At 36.9% G+C, this 23,098-nt stretch overlaps 1 protein-coding gene across 10 annotated transcripts in view; it reads left to right on the top strand.

The window, feature by feature from the left end:
* NSD3 (nuclear receptor binding SET domain protein 3) overlaps positions 1 to 23,098 on the top strand; it is a 53,296-nt gene that overhangs the window by 4,915 nt on the left and 25,283 nt on the right. For 8 of the 10 annotated variants that reach the window (XR_003253297.1, XR_003253298.1, XR_003253299.1 and 5 more), the window contains exons 2-11: positions 6,826 to 7,553; positions 11,293 to 11,361; positions 11,853 to 12,012; positions 12,461 to 12,615; positions 13,446 to 13,955; positions 14,763 to 14,889; positions 18,892 to 18,992; positions 21,435 to 21,480; positions 22,065 to 22,195; positions 22,765 to 22,893. Coding sequence is in view for 7 of the 10 variants with exons in the window: in XM_026064446.1 (XP_025920231.1) it covers positions 6,870 to 7,553; positions 11,293 to 11,361; positions 11,853 to 12,012; positions 12,461 to 12,615; positions 13,446 to 13,955; positions 14,763 to 14,889; positions 18,892 to 18,992; positions 21,435 to 21,480; positions 22,065 to 22,195; positions 22,765 to 22,893 (2,112 nt within the window). In the remaining 3 variants the exon portion in view is untranslated. Of the gene's footprint in view, positions 1 to 10; positions 182 to 6,825; positions 7,554 to 11,292; positions 11,362 to 11,852; positions 12,013 to 12,460; positions 12,616 to 13,445; positions 13,956 to 14,762; positions 14,890 to 18,891; positions 18,993 to 21,434; positions 21,481 to 22,064; positions 22,196 to 22,764; positions 22,894 to 23,098 lie in introns of those variants that run through there. The other 2 variants (XM_026064444.1, XM_026064445.1) reach the window with 2 other exon arrangements.

The following is a 23,098-nucleotide window of genomic DNA, read 5'->3' as shown; positions in this document are numbered from 1 at the left end:
GTCCCTGCTGGCGACGGAGTCGGAGGCTTGTCAGCCTCTCGCACCGAGAGGTTTCTGATGCACGCTTTCGGGAGCCGCATGCAAGTCGACGGTTTGCTTAGTTTCGTGGGACTGGAATTTTTTGAAGTAATATTGCATCGTGCTTTACTTGGTGCCTGGCTCTGCTTTCATTTAACTGCCGGTATGTTTGATTGGCGCATAGCTTTAGGATTTTCAATTTTGTTGAAGAAAATAAGAGACCTCTAAAAATAATGTAGTTCTCTGATATCTGCCAACCCAAAAGACAATGTAAAATAACCCRTAATCATAGTTGAGGAAAAAATTGTAGCTGCTTTGCTGACCGTTTAGGTCTGCCAGTGGCTCTTTGTCCAGATGCACAGTGAATGTTTTGGCAGTTACGTGCAGCTTTTTTTATGAACTGCTTTAAAAGATTTTGCTCCAAAAAACAAAAAGGTGAGCGCATGCTAAGTTAAGATACAGACTAAGAGTAGAGGATGACGATCAAAGACTGTACATTTTGTTTTTAATAAACAGAGTTGTGCATTTTTCAGTTTTTGATTTTGCCAAAGTTTGAAGTCATATGCTAGGTGCATTGCAGTTGTTATTAACATGGTATTAATGTGTGAAAACATATCATGACTCTTATGATATTTCGTGTTGCAAGAAACTAAAAATTTTGCCCCACACTCCCCATTTAAATCCTGAGGCTCTATGAGCAAATGAGTACTCTAAGCTTATTTTCAGGATAATTCTTTTTTTTTTTTTTTATGCATAGCATTTTCAGTGCTGCTGTCCAAGTTGTTTCTTTCCATTTCCCCATGGGAATCTTGTTAAAAGTTGCCTTATCAAAAGCATGTGACAGAGATGACTTTTTTCTGGCATTAAAAAAATAAGCTTTAAAAAGATGCATAGGGAAGTATTCAGCCTTACTAGATATTTTAAAAGCACTGAAAGAAGCTTGTCAGGAGTCCTGTGATCCACTGTGTCTGCTAGAAGAGACACTGTGCTAAGTTCAGCTGAATTCTGTAGAAATCCACAGGTCACATTTTTTATGCTAATAAATCTATGTACAGGATTAGAAATGTGTTATTATTTTAGTTATGAAGTATATCTTTTGCTTTCTTTGGCAGTAGAGATTACAATAGGATTTTTTATTTTTTACTCTGACCAGTTTTTGCTGTGGCTTACTTTCTTAATTTTACTGCAGGACAAATATTAGGCCATTAAAAGTTAAAAGACACTATTAAAATTAATGATATGGTAATTAATTTGGTGTTGTGATTAGCAATTAATGTGATTACTCTTGAATCTTACAGAAACTTTTTGCCATACTAGAATATTTTTTGCATGTTTTCACACTGTGCTGTAGTACAGAGATAAATAGAGACCGTCATGTTTGACCAATTCTGAATGTAGATCAATTTAAAGACTTGGCTTTAATGTATGTAAGTAAAACTACATGCATGATTTTTTTAGGATGTCTGGAAGAAAATAGAACAAAGCAGACTGCAAATACTGAATGCAGAAATAGATAGAAATAAAATGGTTATTCTTATTTATAATCCATATAATATAAACATCACAGGATGCTGTTATATTTGATAAGGTGCCTCTCCAGGTAATCTTTGACATGAATCTGTAGAAGAAGCATGGGTATGTTTAATTCTGTTAGAGTTCAGTGTCATCTATGTATGTTGACCTTCAACAAGAAACAAGTTGTAAATTTAAGGTGTTTTTAGTAGGGAAATCTTAATGTTTTGAAAGGAAGAATGAAAACATCACAAAAATCAACTGCATTGCTTAAAAAACCCCAGCAGCCCAGTCTGTTTCAGCCAGGCAGCTATCTGTAAAATGCATACACCAGTGAACATACATTGTGAATGGTTGCTACATGGGTTAGACCTTTGAGATGGCCAGTACCAGCGCAGTGTAGATACAGTCGTACGTTAGAGTGAAGCAATGCAGAAAAGGAAACAGTGACACGTATGTATGGTGACTCTGGCAATTAAGGAGTGTTAGAGGGTGAACAGATCTTTGTGATTTAGGTCTACATGAGCAGGAGCTGGATTGCAGTAGGCTTGTTTATGTATATATATAAAGGTAGCCTAGAGCTTCTGATTTCAAGGGAGTTGATAGAAAGTCCAACTCAGACTTAAGAGACAGTGATACTGTTCACTGAACACCTAAGACTTTGACTCTAAGTATTGCTTTTTCAGTTTTCTCGGTAGGTCAGTAGTACAGTTTCTGTTCTCAGAGCAGATGTTTTGCATCTGTGTAAAATGCCTCGTATCTAACGTGTGAAGTTCAACAAGTGCTAAACTAACTGCTTTGGGTAGGGCTGCCCACATTGTGTTTGTCAACAGTAGTCAGGGGAAAAAAAAAAGTAAAGTCAAAATTCATGCCAAAAATTTGTATGGAAGCTCAGTTTAAAATATCTGTGTACTGCGCTATTATTTTAATTAATCAGTGTGATGCTAGCTCACCTTTGGTGATAGTCAGTCACAGATTAATAGTCATCTGTTTTGATCTAAGCTAAGAGTTCCTTAGCTGGTAGCACTGGGCGGAAAGTGCATGGACCCTCTTGGCTCTCAGCTATTCTTTTTAATCTTCGGAGCTTGTGTTCAGGGAAGTGCATTGGCTTCTGGCTACCTCTGTCTAGGTAAACCCCGTTTCTCAGCCTTCTGCATCCACTAGGCTTTGACAGTCCTCCCTCCTCATATTTGGGAGTTCTTGGGCTCCTGTTTGGCACTAAATAGTAGCAGGTGCTTCTGCCTTTAGGAGATTTCACTTAGGCATTGCATAATTACCTTGTCTTTTCTCATTTTTTTAAGCTCTTCCTGATAGAGCAATAATATAATGGATAGATGCATGTTTGTGTATCTTATAGGTAAGTTTTGTATTATTGCTGTATTATGTGTAAACGTACAAAACTCCCTGTTTGGGGGAAGAAAAACTTTCATCAATAATGTAAGAGATCGAATCAGCAGTGTTCAAAATCACGTTCAATAATCTGGCAGTTATTAGTTAGCCTACTGCAGCATGTAAGCTTCTCTACACTAGCAAGACTGCATTTTTGCTACTCTATGTTATTTTAGCCCTTCTGAGTGAAATAAACTATCCTGACGAGCATTCTTTAACTGTGTATAGGTAAAGACTTTCACTGGCTATATTGATCAAATATTGCATCTTTTTGTAGCCCCTGACTAACATGGTCATGACAACAAAAGCCTGTAATGTTGTCGCGAATGTTTAATGCTCTAGCCCTGTGACAAGGAGCTCTTCCTAGTAGGAGCATGGCTGCGATTGATCAACAGACTGTGTTAAATCACTCAATAAATTAGACTGTGAACTTTCAAATTGTGTTTATAGATGGGATTAGAATGGGTGAATGTGAATAGTCTAATACTATACATTGTAATCAACCAATATGTGTCTGTAACATCCCAGAGAATAAATAATCCTTGGTTTCCCAGTGAAATAAAATAGTTTGGTTTATATCATAACTTTTAAGGTTTGGAAACTCTTGTAAGGAAAGACGGAAAATTATGACAAAGAAGTGGAATAGGGTAATGCTGTTTAGGGCAGAAGCCTTTTGCTTGGACTGTAGTACAATTTTAGTGCCTCTTGAATGGAATTGTTTGGCTTGTGAATTGTATGTATTGTTTCTAATGTTCTTTATGCACAATAATCTGATGATGTGGCTAAACTTCGGAGAAATCCTTATGTAAGATTTAAGTGAAGTGAGCATATCAGCCTGGTGACAGATCAGAATTTCTGTGACATAGCCCACAGTGAGATGTTAATAAACTGCTGCCAGAGGAATCCACTGGATAGCCAAATGTTGTAACTTAAGTTGGAGTGGTAGGAGAGAATTTTTTTTTTCCTCTTGACGCAATTATTTAGCCACAGGTTCTCAGTCTGTAATACTGGGAGTACTTGAGTTGTATGAGTCCCTTTTTTGACTAGAAGATGGTTGTACAGATGTACAGTATGTACAGATTCAAAGCAGTCTTCTAAGTGTAAATGACCATTGCTGATTTGAAGACCAGAGGGTTCATGATAGCTCTAAATCTGAGGTGTTGGCTAGATGAGGATTAGTTGTTCTGGTAGAAGCAATAAGTCTTTTTTCCCTCTTATACCATGAGATGCTTGCTTTTTAAAAGAGCTGTCCTGTATGGTGAAATGAATAGCCTATCTTGATACTTGAAAAAAGAACCTGCACTAGGAAAAGAAAAGAAAATGCATCTTTTGAACTAATTATCATCCTTTCTCTTCTTCCTCAAGAGAGAAATGAAAGCACCTAAACATTACCATTGTCTTATCACATCAGATTTGCATCATCCAGCAGAAACCAAAACTTAACAAAATTTCCCGTCTTAGTCAGACTTACAAGTAGGAAAACATGAAGCATAATTGTTCAAATACCATATGACATTAGCAAAACTGCATTTTCAGCAAAGCACAGAATGCTGTATAGTTTTTAGCTTTACAGAGTTCAGGTTTCTGCAAGTTGTTTAGATAGTTTTTATAGTTCTGGTGTGTCCAAATCAAACTTTGGGTCCTGGAGTGGATCACTTGCATACCTTGTCAAGTGTTTAGTTCTACAGAAATGGGCGATTTTACTTTCAGAGCATTTGGGTTTAAAAAAAAAAAAAAAGTGACTTACTTTCTATTAAAAAAAAAAACAGGAAGTCAAGAGTAATTCTAATACTTCTTGAATTATTTCTGCTCTCACTCTGACCATCTATCAAAGGTTGTGCTGTGATGACTGAAGTTCTGATGACTGCTTATTTTCTATGCAGGATTTTAAGCTCAAAGATTTCTGAAGTATTCAGAAAAAAATTGCTTTAGATGGAACCTGTTTTTAACAACAAATAAAAACAACCTAGGGTGAAATTTCTTATTAGTCTGAAAACTGTCACTTGCTCTTCAGTTTGGCATATGTAGAATAACAATTAATTTGTAAATAGTACAAACAGTTGCACTTCCTCTTCCTAGAATGGGTGGTGATAATCTTGTTTTGTTTGACCTTGACACACAATACGGCTTGCTCCATGTGCCTCATCAACAGTAACATTTTTGTGATGGTTTTGTGGCTGTTTTGCAGAGCTGTTGGAGAGCAGAGATGGTGTAGCTGCTATGAGATTTAAAGTCACTGCAATTAGAGAATTTTGCTGCACAGCATTGTGCTATTAAGTTGTTTCCCTAAAACACTTAATTACAGTGACAAATGTACCCATAGTTGATTACACCAGCTAGTAAAGATGAATACTAACATCAATATGATCTGAATATGGAGTTGACAAAATACATAATAAAATTCCGGTCAAGTTGTTCTTGTTGCTATTGTAACTTTAATTTCTTTTTGCAGTCTCTGAGGAGGAAAGTGTTGTTAGTGTTTTGAAAACTATTAGGTAAGGTATTGAGATGCATTGCATTGGGAGGGTGAGAATTTAATGTGGGTAGGGTTATATGTAGATTCTTGTTATGAGAAGTGTCTGTGGGATGTGTTAATGTCATTTCAAACCCTGACCAAAAGGGCACAATAACCCTCCTTTTTGCCTACACAGGGACAGAATAAATAATACAGTACTGTATTTACTTTGGAAGGGCTAAATTGACCTTGCTTGAAAGCAAACTTGTATTTCTTACCTGAAATTCAGATCACTGTATATTTCTTTCTTATTGAACATTGTGGTTTAGGCGAATGTGTTGTGGGGGGTTTTTTGTTTGTTTTTTTTGGGGGGGGAGGAGTGGAGGGGGAACGGGGAAGATCCTTCTCTGAGCGGATAGTTGAATTCTGGAAATTTGAGTCTGGTTTCGTTTAGTCTGATGTTACAGTTTCAATATGAAATGGAAAATTGAAGATGTGTAACAACTCTTTCTCAGCAGTAACGTAATTCTGTGAATAATCTCTGTTTCTGGAGATATTTTGATGTTGGGGCTGTTTTTCTCCCCCCTCAGAACCATAAAATGTTTAAGCCCTGAGTGTTTAATACTAAAATAATGGGGAGATGGGGAGCAAAGTGAGCAGAAGGCCTTTCCCACTTGCCTGTTCCAGAGCCCATGGTTGCAAACTCTATTCTGCTTTTTCAGTGTGGGAGAGATGGGGAAACCTGGTCTGAGGTTGCTGAGTGACTAATGTCATGCCGTCTGAACTGGTTTTCCCAGCTGCTGAGGTGGAATGACCTACTTGCTTTAATTGTGCCATTGTTTAGAAAAGCCCATGGCTTAGTCCTTGTACCGTCTGAAGGGTTGCTCATCTGTCTCAAGTTTTGGCAAGGGGTGGGACAGAAGGAGGAGAAAAGGCTTGTCTTCCATTTGAGTGGTCTTTCTGTGTTCTTTCTGGGCTGCTGAGTTTGTAGTGACTCGATGGTGTCAAGAGAACTTGGTATCTTCTGTTTGTTTGAGTAAGGATCAAAGTCTGTTGTCTTACTGCTTTGTGTTAGAATAATGCTTCCTAAAATCAAACTAGAAGGACCATATATAGTGTTTTGAATTTTAGCACCATTATTCTGACGCTATAACAGTTGGGCTCATAATTTTTAAGTGCTTGCAGGTGCTCATATCGTTGCTTTAAATGTCTTGGAAAAGAAGCAAGCAGACATGTTTAAAAAAAAATTTTTTTGGCAAAAATGTATAAACAGCCTTTTCTAAAGATTCAGTAATACCAGTCCTCTCTAAATGCATGATGAAAGGGTGGTTTCTGAAGGGGGGAGGAGGGGATTGGTTTTTAAATCTGTTTTCTCTTAACTATTTCAATTTGCTTAATACTTATCATTTGTTTTATGCTCACTGCGTATTTCCCTTCCCCCCCATCTTTAGGCCCTATGAGAAAAAGGGAAAGCTAAGGATGCTGGAGCAGAACAATGGATTTCTCTTTCTCTTTCATGCAAGGGATCATGGGAAACACAATTCAGCAACCACCTCAACTCATTGACTCAGCCAACATCCGCCAAGAGGATGCCTTTGATGCCAGCAGTGACATCGCTGAAGATGGTGGACAAACACCATATGAAACTGCGCTACAGCAAGGCTTTCAGTACCCTACGCCCACGACGGAGGATCTTCCGCCAATCACTAATGGCTATCCACCAACAATCAATATGTATGAACCTCAAGCCAAATACCAGACGTACAGTCAGTATCCCAATGGTTCAGCCAATGGTTTTGGTACAGTTAGAAACTTTAGTCCCCCGGAGTATTACCAAATGGAAAACTCTAATGCAAGGCCACATGAAGTTCTGGAAAAACCTTCCCCTCCACAGCCGCCGCCTCCACCGCCACCTTCAGTTTCACAAACAGTGATTCCAAAGAAGACTGGCTCACCAGAGATCAAATTAAAAATAACCAAAACTATCCAGAACGGCAGGGAATTGTTTGAGTCCTCTCTGTGTGGGGACCTTTTAAATGAAGTACAAGCGAGTGAGTATGCTAAGGCGAAACATGAAGGGAGAAAAGAGAAAAGGAAAAAAAGTAGCAAGCATGACTCTTCCCGATCGGAAGAGCGCAAGTCGCACAAAATTCCAAAATTAGAACCAGAGGAACAAAATGTAAGTGGAATAATCGTTTCAGCCGTCTGTATACCTGATATTATTGATGGAGAATTCGTCTTCGGCAGTGTTTTTCCTTACTTTTAGTTGTATATGTACTTAAAACGTTGTGAGGCTTCATGGACTTGTCAGATACTCCGTATTAGATTGCTAGCAACTTTATTTCTAGGACAACACAGTTTTGGTGAAAAGACTGTGTATCAAAAATAAATGTTAGAAGAGGTTATTTAATATTTTTTAGTATTATTTAACATTCTGATGTTCAGAGTTGAGTGTGCTTTGCACAATGTTAAAGATGCAGCTTTTGACCAAAAAAAATGCATTCAAAAGGTTATTAAAATAATGCTGGTTTATTGAACGGAATGTCAGGCTACTTGGAGTACTCAGCACTGGAATATTCAGCACTACATTTTAAATGTAGTGGAAGCAGTCTGATTTCCCAGAGGCAGCAGCCTTACCCCTCCTCTAAAACAAACCCAAATCCACCATAGAGAATCTTAGATACTTATCCTGTTTTTATGCAGTATCTGAGCATGCTTTATAGTTAACCAATACTGTCTGCTGACACACAAATTTTTGATAGATATGCTAAATATTGTGATGATGTACAAAAAGTGAGAGCTGTCTATGTAGCATATGTACAAGCCGGTAGAAATCATCATTCTAATACAGCAAGCAAATTAGAAATACCAGTTGACTCAGCAACCTCTGAGAAAGTTCAATACTGCTGTCTATTACCATTTCTGTTAAGTTTTGTAATATGGATGTACATATATAGGGTTATATATACAGGGTTATATATGTGCAGCATTTTAACTTAGACTCCAGAAAGTGGAGAGAGAAATTACTGGTCTTCAGTCAGCCTTTCTTTTTTTTTTCCTTTTTTTTTTCAGTCTTATGAGTCACTTCAGTACTTCTGTTTCCTTTTCTCTTGCTTGTTCCTGCCAGCACTGTGATACTGATTTCTGTATTCACCAGTTTGAGAGGAATGGATAGTAGAGTGGTGGCATATATCAGCAATGTGGAACTTATCAGGCCAGAACAGAAAGTGCCCAGCTCAGGCTGGGCTATTCTGTTACAGTCTGTAGTCGAGTTTCTCTTAACTTCCTGTGAAACCCCTTGATATTTGCTGCTCTTGGTAGATTTGGGGAAGAATCTGTCCTGTGTGGATTGGGGCTCTGATCTGGTATAGCAGTTTCATATTCTTGACATGTTTGGGGGTTTTGTTGGTTGGTTGGTTGTCTTTGTTTCTTTTTTAAGTAGACCATCCAAGAAAAAAATACAGGCTATCCTTGATTGCATTTGTACATAATTTTCTTGATGTTGGAAATGCTCTATCTGAAGTCACTTTCAGGTTTACCAAATGATCTGTCCAGCTGGCAGTTGTTACCAGAACGCAGTTAGAATAGGAAGGCAAGTTCCCTCAAGTACAGTCTTCCTCACACTTGCATTATACCTGCGTATAGAGGTGGAAAGAAGGATTCGTTCTCATGTTTGATTCTTGGTGCCTTTGCTGAATGCCTGTGCAGATTGTACGTTGCTGTTCTACCTACCCTTGTTTGCTGCTATAATCGTGTATCTCTCCCCTTTCCYGCCAGTGTTTCAGTTAAAACAAACCTTAGTGAGTTTGGTTCTTTCAGAGTTTAGCAAAAGTGGTGTTCTTTTACCCAGGCTTCCCAAGTCCCTTCTGGCCTTTTCTCTAGATGTCAGTCACTCCCACGTCAGGCTGTCAGTTTTGTCTGACTGTTTTGTTGTGCCTCTTACTAGGGACTCTCATTCTACTCTCGTAGCTTCAGCTGCAGCTGTCCCTCTGTTTGTGACTTCTGTTACTTGCGATCTGCAAGCTTGGTCATCATGAAGAACACCTTCTCAGGTCTTCTCCAGCACGCTGAACTTCCCAGTTTGAACTAAAACTTCGCCTCTAAAAATCCAAGGCAGTCTTGGGTTTCCTAGTTATATTGTCTTCCTCAAGTCACGCATTCCATGTATCATCCAGAATTCACCAAAATCCTTAGTATAATCTTGGTTTTGTCCTCCTTGTAGCTCTATTTCCCTTTCTAAGGGCATTGTTGCAATAAAATCCTTCGTGGTCTTTACCGTTTGTTTCAGACAGAACTTCATATCACAGTGCAACTCTTAAGGTGTAAAGTATTTTGTGCTAGTGGTTTTTGACATGAATTATCATAGTCCAGTGTCAGTTTCATTCTCTTGACGCTTATTCTTATACTGCATGATGTTAGGTATGTTTGTATTAATGTTATGAGACTTGTAAATTGAAATTGGCTTAAGAGAAACGCACAAAACTTCCATTACAGCTTCACTTGTTTTATACTTTATTCAGCATGATCATTTGAAAGTAGTATATTTTGTAGTTGCTTCCTCATTCTGATCCTGTAATCCATAGAACTTCACCGACTGGGGGGGACTGTTTGTACTTGAAAGCTTGATTTGAAATGAAGAAGTTATGAAAACATTGTTGAACTTTAAGCTCTGTTGAATATTTGTTTTAAGAATGAGTTATTTTACTAGTTAGTTGTATACTGTGAGGAGTGGGAAGTTTGCAGTCTCTTGTTTGGGCTTCCTGTCTAATCAATTTAGTTGTTCTGGCAGACGTGAAATTTCCACTAACTTATTGTAGCAAAAGAAAGAAAGGAATCATTTCTATGCTTTCTGCTGTACTAAGGAGGAATGATTTCTACCCAGCAGATATTTGGTTGGACTTGATCATTTCTTATAGGCAACTCTAAATGAAATACCTATGCCAAAACTGATTTTAATTGTCATAGATGGTGTTTAAATGAGTGTCTTCTGGATGTTCAGAGCTGAAGCGTGCAGTAATGATTAACATGGAGTTTTCATTTTAAGTGGACTAGGTATAATTTAGATTAACAGCATTATTAGTTTCTCTCTGAATGTTTCTATCTCCTCTTTAACTCTTCTCTGAGTCCTTTCACTAATGACTTCTGCCATAATAAAAGCAAATGTCTGGTCTCTGTTTCATTAGATAGTTCACAGCCCAGCTCATGTCTGCTCACCTGCTGTGTCATCACTCTCGCTATCATTTCCAGTCCACTGATGATTTTGGCTTCTGTTCAGTGTTGATCTTACTTCTGCCAAACCTGTTTCTCTATCCTGTTCTGCAAGCATAGACTGCATGTGCTCCTCAGCCTGGCTTGTAAATGCACTGTAGTCTTTTTGGTTTTGTTTTTCCCCTTAGATGCTCCAAACATTTGTCAAGTGTTTGCAATTCAATATAGATATTACAATTTTCATATTGTATCTTTAAATCAACAAATGATTTGTGTAGTGCCGTTTTTGAAAATAACCAGTATGCAGTGAGATTCTTCATGTTACTGTGGATATCCTTCATCTATCCTTCTGTTTCTTCCAAGTTCTGTATTAATTTAGCTGGAAAGCTATTTGGGTTTACTGTCCCTGAGCGTGTGTTCTTCTGTCACTTGTTACAGCAGAACATTGGTCTATGTAGTTTCAATGGTAATGTAAATAAGAAGAAGAAAAAAGTTTTTTTTTTTTTTTTTTAACTGTGATATTACTGTGTTTTGAATTGGTTGTAAGGAGTCGTCATATTCATGTTTTCTGAGTTCGTGATTGTTTTTTTTCCTCTGCTAATTATTTTTTTCTGCCTGGTTTCATTGGTRTACCTTTTTGGTTTTACTGTCCCCTTATCCTGTTTGTGTTTATTTTCCCTTTTTTCTCTTCGTTGTTACCCATTTCCTAGAGACCAAATGAGAGGCTTAGCATGCTATCAGAAAGGCCAAGAGAAGATACACTGTCAGAGGAAACACCGGTTAGTATATATACAAATTAACACTTCTAGACTTCTGGTGTCTTGCTATTTGTGTGTTAACTATGATACGGACTCTTTAAGTTGTCAGATAAACTAGTTGTCATTCTTTTAAATGCTTGGTAATCATTAGTGTTTCAAAACATCTTTTGTTGTGCTGTATTTATTGCTTTATTTTATCCCAAAAGCAATATTTTTAATCAACCTATAGGTAGAAACTTTTTTTTGTTATTGTTGTTTATTATTATTTTTGTTTTTTGTTATTGTTATTTTTTATTGTTATGTGTTTTGGTGAATCAGTGATTATTTTACATAAATTCTGACTGTATTTAAGTCCTTTTTGTCATGTTTGTAAGAAAAGTATATCTCGCATTAGACTGTCAAACACTGGTGTTAACTGAGGGAAAAATAGTAAATCCCTGTGGATAATCTGTGCATCTGTAAATGCGCTAAGTTGTATTCTGTAGCTGTTAAGCTTGCATTCTTCTTTATAGGTCCAGCAGTTTTTGCCTTCTCTTCCAACACAAGTCACCCATGACATCAAGTTTCAGGTTGGCGATCTGGTTTGGTCCAAGGTGGGAACATACCCGTGGTGGCCTTGCATGGTTTCATGTGATCCACAGCTTGATGTTCATACCAAAATTAATACAAGAGGTAAGGGCGAAGGATCTTTGTCAGAACATATCAGGTGTCTGTAGTTGTTCCTTTATTAAAAATCTCRTATCCTTGAGCTCTTTGTGGGATGGATTCTGCTTGTGTGTATGCTAAACAAGACTTTTACTGTAATGTATTCAATGACATACTTTTTTAATTAGTTCTACAAATGAGCCTGTGTATACTAGGCCTGTGAACAGGTGCTCCCACTTTTACTCTTTTCGTGTCAATGTCTTTGTGAGAAGACACTGATAAGTGTGAGTGTTAAGTGTGGGCAAAGTATACTTATCTTCCCATTTAGACTGTTCTGACTGGAGGCCCCTTTTATTTCCAGACTTCAGCTATGTATGTCCATCTGCAGGATTTGAGTCATGTGGAAGAGGAAAGTTTAAGCTAATCCAGCAAAGTGATGTTGATAAAACTGTTTACTAGAATTTTTCAATTTCAGGTGCCCGTGAATACCATGTTCAGTTTTTTAGCAACCAGCCAGAGAGGGCATGGGTGCATGAAAAGCGGGTTCGAGAGTACAAAGGACACAAACAGTATGAGCAATTATTGGCTGAGGCTGCTAAGCAAGCCAGCAACCACTCTGAAAAACAGAAGGTATGATCAACACTAATCATGTAGAAAATTATTAACAATGCCTGTGAAAGCGAAACCTGTAGGGGGCAATTCTGAAACACTGGAGTACTTGAGTGCCAGGACTGTAAAAGGTTATCTGCATTTCATCTGCAAAAGTATTATTCACAAAGATAGCTAAAAGTTTCCTTGTGCTCTCGTTACTTTCATGTGAAGAGGCTGATAGTTTAACTTCCTATGTTTCTGTTTCTCATGATGGTGGTCATCCTGGACACTGGATGTAATTTTATATCTATGCTATAATATTAAATAAAAACAAATCCTGTGTAGTCATTATTAACACATATGAAAGTTGATGCATTCTTTTCCATTATTTTATTGGAAAGGAAGTGTTAGCCACAGCAATTATTTACTGTGTAGGATGAACTACTTAAGTTAGTATTTATGCTAATTAAAATATTGATGGGGAGGAAAAGGATGTTTATGAGGGGGAAATGAAAGATTTAAAAAGTAGAAAAAGTGGGTTTCATTCTAACTCTTAAAACAAAATTCTGGGCTTAAATACTGCCTGCTCTTGTCTTTAGTGAAGTTGTAGCTCAAGGACAGAATCCTTTAATGATGATGGTCATACTATCTGGCTAGAATGTCTGCTTGAAGTTTAAGTAGGAGATTTACTGTCCACCTTTCAAAGATAGTCTGTAAATGTATTAAACTTAAATCTTCTGTCTGAGATTTGAAGAACCTCAGGATTGCATATTATGTGTTATACATAGCAAAATCCTCAATTTTTTATTGTCCTAATGTGGGAAAGAGATATATTCAGTGTAATTAGCTGCTTGTCTTTATTCTTTAAGATTCGCAAACCAAGGCCGCAAAGAGAGCGTGCTCAGTGGGATATTGGTATTGCCCATGCTGAGAAAGCATTGAAAATGACTCGAGAAGAAAGGATAGAACAATACACCTTCATTTATATAGACAAAGAGCCAGAGGAGGTTTTGTCAAAAGCCAAAAAGACTGCTGCTTCTAAATCAGAGGCTAAGAAGAACAGGCGACCTAAGCCAGCACTGAACACCCAGCTGGAACATGCCAACGCGGTAGCAGCATCACCTTCAAATGCTGAAGTGCGAAGACAAAGCCAAAGGAGGCAGTCAAGTGTGGAAGAAGAGGAGCCACCTCCTGTGAAAATAGCATGGAAAACTGCTGCAGCTAGAAAATCTTTACCAGCTTCAATAACCATGCACAAGGGGACCTTGGATCTTCAGAAATGTAACATGTCTCCAGTTGTTAAAATTGAACAGGTTTTTGCTCTTCAGAATGCTGCTGGGGATGGAAAACTCATCGATCAGTTTGTTTATTCTACTAAGGTAGGTACTTTGTGTAGTGACTTCTCTTTTTTTGTGAATGAACCCAAGTCTCTCATATTGCAGAGCTTACACTTGTGTCCACCAAACTTTAACAGTATATGTACCTTTCTTTGGAGAGATTAAATCTATCAAAAGATGGGATGCAACAACACAATCTTTTATTGTACTAAACTCTTAATTTCAGTGCAACCAAAAGTCTCTGACAGTGGCCATTTTGACTGTCAGCAGAGGGGCTCCCCACGGATGATCACATTCTTGCTGATAATTTGTTCAGTATATTATAGCTGACTAATTCCACTTTCCTAGTTGAAATAATCCATCAAGTCTCTGCAAGTCAAATCTTAAAATTGATTTGTGAGAAACAGATGACAAAACTGTTAATAATACATTTAAAAAGTAATAACTACATTTTGTATAATAGACTTGATGAGTTCTGCCTCCTAGCTTCCTTCAGATGAACAGCAGCTTCTTTCACAGTGTAAGGAAAAGGTTTAGGACTGTTTCTCTGCCTTCTTCTGCCTCTCTGCATAGAGGGTATTTATTTCATCTAAGCATTATAGAGAAGGTAATCTTTAGAAAAGCCACTGGAGTAACTTTGTTCTCTTTCCCTTGTGTGTAAGTAGAGATTGAGAGGGATGGAAGGTTCTGCAAGGGAGCAGCTGAGTAATAAATATTGTTGCAGATATGTGTTGAATTGAAGAACACTGAAGGTTTCTGTTCTGAGACTTAGTAGTAGATTAAAGTAATATGCCTGTTAGCAACAACACATATATAACTAGGCTAACATCATTTTTTCTTCTTTTTAAGGGAGTTGGTAGCAAAACAGAAATAAGCGTCAAAGGACAAGACAAGCTTAATTCTTCGTCAAATCAGAGAAACGAAAAAGCAACTGTGCAAAATGTGTCCTCTCCTGAAACAACTTCTGGGTCTACAGGTAGGCAAAACTGTGGACTCCTTGCCTAAACTTTACCAAGCTAGCACTTGAATTCAAATGTCAAAATTGCTGTTTCCCCATTAGTTAAAAATGGGTTTGAACATCTTCTTGTTTGCCTAATAATTGTAGCAAGTGTGGCTACTATAACACATGGCCAGCCCAGGTGTTTGAGAAACAGAGGATGTCTTTGGGCCTGGCTGACTTGCCTTCTGTTGAACTTGTTAGTGTCTGCAACTTAAAGTGCCTAACAAGTCAACATATTAGAAGGATGTATACCTTGTGGAGAGAAGGTAGCCAGCTGTTTTAGAAGACAATACATTGGATTTGTGTTAGCAAAGTATGGTAATGTCTTTTTGGCCCAAAATGTAAAAAATGACAACTGGGATCAAAGGAAGAGAATCTGGAAGAGTCATAGTTCAGTAAAGAACAACTCTTGGGATGAGTGCTTTGCCTAACTTTGCTGTTTAATTCCTGTATGACCTTTGTAAAGGAAGCAAATTTCTTTACTGCTTCAGCTAGTGCCATCAGCAAAATGAGAAAATGCTTGCCTTCTGAAAGCATTTTAGGGGTCCCGTTGTGAAGCAATAAGTTCTGTGAAGTATTATGTCTGAGGGAGAAGAATCACTGAAGCAAATAATGGAGGTCGAGACTGGAAGGAGAGAGCCTGGAATAAACTATTTGAAGTTTAATTTGTAGTATGGTAGTAGAGAAGAATGGGAATGATAAACTGAATGAGTGCTGCTTAGCCTTGGAACAGAAAACCAAAATTTTTTTTTCATCTTTTGATTTTAAGAAACAGCTAATGGGAATTCTTCCAATGGGATTGGGCTTTTCCCCATGAGCAGAAATTTTCTTCTGCAGTATGTTCTCTCAGCATCCTCAAAAGGAGACAGATACCCCTCTGGGGAAAGGATGGAGGTTCCTGAAAAGAGAGACAATTTTGAGTCATCCTAAACCAAGAACTTTTCAAGTTCCTTCATTTGCTATAGTGACTTCTGTATTTCAACCACAGTCTTTGTACAGGCCATGTAAAATGCATTAACTATTGCATGTTTGTTACTGTGCTTTAATCATATCCTTGGAATGCTCAAGCATATTTAGTTTTACATTGGGTATGTCAAAGTAAATTTTAGTTTGAAGCAGAATACATTCTCTCATAGTAGGATGAACAAAGAACCAAGAAGTGGGAGACTTGTTGCAGTTTACATGGCAAAAAACCCTCTTTCTTGCAGAGATTAAAAATCTTGTAACATTACTCAATGTCACTTTTGCTTCAATTATCTCACTATATGGTTGTTTCTCCCTTTCCAAACAAAAATGAAATGTGACTCCAAGTCAAAAACCTCACAATGGTCAACATATATGGGAACACTCACCTCTGCAAATCCACTTCAGTTTTGTACTTGTATAGCTCTTAGGTAGGCTTATTTTATATATGCTATTTTCTGGATGGTATTTGGGGATTTCACAATACACATCGAGTACRCTGGATTTTCTGGTTTGAGTGGGGTTTCCTCTGCTGTTGTCGACAGTGGTTCTTTTTTCCAATTTTAATTACTGTAGTTATTTCAACTTTTTCAAACAATTGTTACTTTAATTGCCTTGCAGCAGGAGAGGTGATCTGTTTTGTTTCTCTCACCTGGGAACTAAAGGCTTCACCTTCACAATGGCTCTTCAGACATAGGGAGGGTGAGAATTCTGAGCCTCTCTTTTTTCATTTTCTTAGGTTTTTTGGATACGTAAAACTTCATCTGATAACACCCTATACAGTGCATGAGCTTTACTTCAGTATACACTCCAAACAGTCACTTTCAAAGCCATTTCCAAAGTCCAGACAGTTATTGGTCCCCTCTCATGGAACATAACTGCGAAGTCCTTTTTTCAAATTTAAGGTCACCGGAACTTCAGAATACCTTTACGGTAAAGTATTTTAAAGAATGACTCTGGGAGTCCTTATTAATAACCTGCAGTTAAATATACAGAGTTCCATAATGCTGGGAAAATAATTCTGTAACATGAAATCTGATAAGAAAACAGCTATGAGAATTTGTAGTGCTTCTGGTCTCCAGTTAGAGCTGAAACAGGATTGGCCTGACTTGACCAGCAGTGAGGTAGATTGCTGGTCTGAAATCTGTTCTGAAACTCTGGATCAAAATATGCGTGAAGATGGAATAGGAGCATTGTGGAGGTGATGCACTGAGTTCTTGGAGAGTAGGCAAAGGAAAAAATATGCCTGTTGCGTTGATTGATCTTGCTGTTGGCCAATATAGAGTGCAATGATCGTAGAGTTTCTCCTCTGAAACAGACCTTGCACCTTAATTTCCTTACTACTATGCAGGAACATAGGGACAAAAGGCATTGTTGATTAACTGAACTTCCTGGTCACACTTGCCCAAAATTGACTTTTAGCTGCTTCAGAGAGTTTTGGCTGAACTCAAAGGTGACAAAAGATAGCTTCTAGATTTCATGTTGAGATCTGTAGTAGATAACACAAAGTTTGTGTAGTTCAATGGATGCAGCTCATTGGAACCAAAGTTATACAGGTTCTAACATAAAGGATTTTGATTTGAGTTACTAATTACTAATAAAATTAATAATTCATTGATATTAATTAGTTAGCATATTGTTAAATTTGTTTCCCTTGAAGAAAAGCAATTAAACATTTTTCCCCAGAAATACAGTTCTTGTAAACTTCCATCGCACCAATTTAAATGAATGACTTTCTAAACTAGAAAGTTTAATTACTGAGAATTATGCACCATAGCATGTTGCGTGTAACCTTGATAAAAATGCTCATCCAGTTAATCAAGATGCTTGAAGGAAGAAATGAAACTTTTTTCTAGAGTCCTTTTGAAAGGCTTTTTTTCAGTCTATGATTAAAGTCTGCCTATCTCTCTAGATATATTATACCCCAACAACAAGACAAAGGCTTTCAACTTCTGACAGTGTATCTGGTACAGTAAGCTAATTCCTGGTCCTAGGGATTTGTATTTTTACTTGGAAGAATAGAAAGTATCAGTCTTGTCCTCTTTAGTTAAAACATTCAAAACTGAAAAAGAAGAATAATGATTGATAAAGGATAATTTTAAAACTTTGAACTTCAGTTTTCTGTCTGTACAACTCTGCGTGTACTTTCTTTCAAAAATTGCACATTGTGTAACTGTTGTGTACGTTTCTCAACCTGGCCTTTTTGGAGATACTGTAGCATAGAAGGGTCTTCTGATTTTGCCAACCTTAGTTGTCCCCCCAAAAACCAAAAAACCCCAAAACAATAGCTCTTATAATCTCTTGAAACACCATAATAACATTCATTAATCTGAGTTTGCTTTCCATGGTAATATATTTTTTAAACTTGGTATTCAGTATCATTTATTACAATAGCACACATCATGATAACTGCTTCTGTTTGTGTTGAATTTTTTTTTGCCTCTTGAAATCTTTAGTCAAGTGTTTAGATTTCGGATTCATGGCACGTGTTACAACGTGGTTTCTGATTTAAGTTTTTGTGATAGCTAGAGTTCTCACAGAAGACTATCCTCTTCACTGTAAAGCAGGGGCACAGAACTGTATTTTTGAGAGTGAAATGTTGGAAGCTGTTTTGTGTCTGAAATTTCTAGCATGTTTTAGTTCAAGAAGTTGATCGTGGATACCTTCCCAAAAACGCCAAAGATGGACTATTTGGTTAAAAATTAACCAAAGCGAAGACTATGAGAGTTGTGTTGTGAAAAACTGTTTGCCCTAAACTGGATTCCAGCCTTTCCATTTGTTCTGTTACTGGCGTCTTTTTCTGAAGCTGGCCTCTCTGCCTATGGAATCAAAATGTGTTATCTGCAACCAGAGAACCAGTTGGCAAATAGCTTGGAACTGAATTTAAAAATAAAACATTCAAAAGAGGAAAAAAGTCTTGGTTTCGTTACTTTATCTGTTGACTTCRTGTTCAACATCTTACTGTAACTCTGAAGTAGAAGGAATCATATAATAGAAACCTTTTTCCTTCTTCAGGTTCTGTAGAAAAGAAGCAACAGAGAAGATCGATTCGAACCCGCTCAGAGTCTGAGAAATCCACTGAAGTTGTGCCAAAGAAGAAGATCAAAAAGGAGCAGGTTGGCTTCCTCCATGTAGAGAGTTAAAATATATTGTATTCATAAATGTTGTGGCTTATATTGGTGCCTTTTTATTTTTCTCCATTTTTCCCCATCGGGTTTCGTTTTGGACTATCCTTCATGAAATCCCCTTGTCAATACCATTGCTGTGACTCTGCTACTGGCATCTTCACAGTATCAGTCAGGCTATGGATAATGGGAACTCAATGATGCAAGACTCCTAATGAACGTGCCATGTTTACTTTGAGATTTCTGTTATGAGCAAAGTGATTTTGTTTCAGTAATTTCTTTGATGGAATTGCCACCAGGTTCCTTCCTCTTGCTCTTGGTTTAGCTGCTGGTTTGTATTGAGGTTTTGTTTTTCAAATGAAATTAGACTGATTAATTTGACCACTTTTGAAAATGGACTCTAAGAATGATTTAACTTAAAGATGAATAATTTGACTTTTATGTTGGCAGACATCAGCAAAACAGATCTTCTGGGATATACATTTTTTTCCTTAAGTAGATCTAACATGTACAGGGCATTCCTTTAATCTGGATGTTCAGACAGACAAATGTTGTTGCTTTAATTAAAAAAATAAATCTGGGAATGAATAGGAAAGTTGAGTGGATGGGCGTGCTTTAACATTAAATACTGAATACACTTTCTTAACAAGTTTGTCAAAGTTGTTGGTTCTTTTCCTTACATATTCAATTTTCCCTCTTTAAGGGTCTCTCCACTTGAAACCTGAGAATTTTATATAAAAATGTTTCCTAATACAGCTTTTCCCAACAAGCATTTTTAAAAAGGGGCGGTCAGGCTAAATATTTATATGAGAAGGGGAAATCATTGTTTTTATCTGTTTTATTCTAATTTATTCTTTGCCCTTTACACTTTATTTTTTGCACTTCATTCATTTCAGAGGTTGAAGGTAGACCTAATTGCTTTTTTATTTTTCCTGTTTTTCTTTTTATACTATAGCATTTACTTCTGCGTCCAGCAGAAGAATGTTCTAACTTTTAAAAGTTTCTTGCTGAAACTTTAAAGCAACTTAAATGTTGGGCGTAAGATATCTGACGTCCCTTAAACCTCTCGTCATGAGATGTTGCAGCCTCCCTATTTTCAAATGAGTTATTTTATGTTTATAAATGTTCCTTAATTTAACAAAGGTATAAGAACCAACAATATGAACTTCATGGATCCCAGTTAGCTTTGCTTATGCTTATATTATGTAGCTAACTAAGACTATGAACATTAAATTGCTTTTCTCAGGAAAAGTATATGACTAAAACTTAAACACAGATGCACTGTAATGCGCATAACCTTGAATGTATTAAGTTATATTAAAAAAAAAAAAGTACTAACTTCTTACAATTATGCAACAATATTTGTTACCCAAAGTCAAGTTTTCTTGCAACTGATTCCCAAATTAGTCTGCAACCACTTGGTATAAAATTATAACTGGAACGAGTACAATTAATGAGAAAAACAAAATGTTAATGCTACTGTTACAGTGAGTAGTAGAGAAATAAAAGTGATTGTTTAGATTTTATATTTGTATTACGAAATGTATCCTATACAAATCCTTCTATTGTATGTTTTTACCTATTGTACAACAAAATAAAATATTTTTTAAAAAAATTATAGAATAATCCTTAAATATTTACTAAATGTGTTTCTACATGCATATGTAACCACATTGTTTAAAAAACAAACAAACTTGTAATTCTTAACCTTAAAAACAGGACTTTAGGAAACAACTTCCTTCTGTAATTATGATACAGTCACCAAATTCTCACGTTACACGTACATTGGCAGAACAGTTTCTAAACTTATCCTTCTGATATAGGATCAAGAACTTGAAGTGCTTTTGCAAGATCATAAACTTATCTGCTTAAGTTGATACTGACATTGAGTTTCCAGCTGTATAGAGCTCTGCAATGCTCTATACGAAGTCCGTATCTCCATCTTTGTGGGCCTTGCAGCACTCTATACAGAGAAAAGGTCTATGTTCCCAGAAGCTCAAGAGTGCATGCTTGGTGGAAGTGCCTTAAAATGGCAATACGTTAAGTGTCTCACTAACCTGAGTGTCATACCTGTTAAGGTAAAACTTGTACTTACACAGGTGTGGGGTTTTACAAAAGCATCAATGTTGGCTGCCAAAATGAACCCCGCTCCTGCCTGCTGGACACGGATAAAGTTTTCCTGTCATCTTCATGCACAAAGGGAGTAATTGGAAAGGACCTTGCTAGTGAATGTATGGCTGCCTTGTCTCCTGGTGTTCAGCATAGGCAGCTAGGATTAAGTCCCGACAGGACCAGAAGGCTCACACTAAGAAGGGGATGACAGACTACATCTGAGTTCAGATATACTAATCACTTAAACTTAAATGTTTTCTTTTTAATACTAGGGAAAAAAGTTCCTCTGTTTTTTAACTATGGATTTTCCTATTCAAACAGGTTGAAATGGTACCACTGACTGCAGTGAAGACAGGATTACAGAAAGGTGAGTTGATTTACTAATAATAAACTTTGTTAAATTTGCTGGCCCTTCATCATATTTTGTTAATGGCTTTCAGTCCGTATGAACTACAGAGGTCTTAATGCTTCCTGATGATCATTATGATAAATATTGATCTTAATTTCTCTTGTGAGGTGGGTTTTTTTGGTGCTTATTTTGTTTTTTTTGCAATGCTAGTTGGGAAAATAGGTGTAAGTTTAGTTCCTCCTTCTGGACTGGTTACTTATTTAAAAAAAAAAAGAAAGAAAGAAAATGATGATGCCTTTGCCTAGCTGTGTGTTAAAGATGAATGATGGAGAGGTAATCTGTTAAGGATACTCTGTTAGAGACAATTTAGTAGTCTCCTCCACTTTGTCAGCATATCCAGAAGTTTCTCAAAAGATCATCCTAAAGTGATTTTCATTTAATTAGCTTTTCATGGAGAATTAAATTATTATCAAAGTTACAAACTGAATGTTAAGGGTAGCAAATAATTACATTTCAGGCAGTCACTCATCTTTAATTTTTCTTTATTTAACAAAAAAAGTTGAGAGCATATTTTAGGACTAATTTCAGTACATTGTATTAAGGTGCCAGCGAGATTTCAGATTCCTGTAAACCTTTAAAGAAAAGGAGTCGTGCCTCAACTGACGTAGAACTGACTAGCTCAGCTTACAGAGATACATCTGACTCTGACTCAAGAGGACTTAATGATTTACAGGTAAAGGCATATTGTTTCTCACAGAGACTGTAGCATGTTTAACTGATCAGTGGTATAATAGACTCTTCATTTTCATATTGCTAAATCTGTGAGATATATTTCCTACAAATCTCATGTCTTTTATTGTCTAAAAAATAAAGCATCATCTTTTTATTTTTCATCCCCCCTATACTGGTATAAAAAAGATACCATCTTCCTTTACAAATTTTGCTACTCCTTTGCCTAGCAAAACATATCAGTTTAGATCACTGGCTTGTTTTGCTCTTTGGAGAGTTGTTAGATTGGGAATTGGGGGATGCTGCTCTATCTTGGTGTAAAACAGAGAGGTGGCTGGAAAGAGTAAAATGAACATCTTTATTTTCTTGGCTTGTGCAAGTAAAAGATGTGTTCAGAAGGCAGCATTTCTTCTATCATTGTAGTGAAGTTCAGTAATTTTCAAGGAACTTTGGCTTTCTTAACATACTGACTGATCTTTTAGTCAGTCATGACTTAAATATTTTATTTCACAGTGTGACTGTCCTTTGAAAGTATCTTGGTTTAGAGTGCCTTGGATTTTTTCGTTTTTGTAGGGTAGTTTTGGAAAACGTTCAGACAGCCCATCAGCTACTGCCGATGCGGATGCTTCCGATGTGCAGTCAGTAGACTCTAGTTTATCCAGGAGAGGAACTGGAACAAATAAAAAAGACACTGTTTGTCAGGTAAGCAGCGGTCCTGTAAAGAAATGTACACTAAAGATGAATTGTCTATTTCTGACAGTAATCTGGTTTGATATTCTTTTTTCAAATTATACCACTTTATTTTAACCATGTCTCATAATTTGACATCTTAGATGGAAATATCAAGGCTTTTATTTATTTTTTTTCTTTTTTATGCACTAGAGATGATTCCTAAGCCCTTCAACAT

The sequence above is a fragment of the Apteryx rowi genome, unplaced genomic scaffold (assembly GCF_003343035.1).
Source record: "Apteryx rowi isolate R43461 unplaced genomic scaffold, aptRow1 scaffold_217, whole genome shotgun sequence".
NCBI lineage: Eukaryota > Metazoa > Chordata > Aves > Apterygiformes > Apterygidae > Apteryx > Apteryx rowi.
Note: the sequence above shows the minus strand (reverse complement) of the source record. Positions and strands in the feature narration are given on the sequence as shown.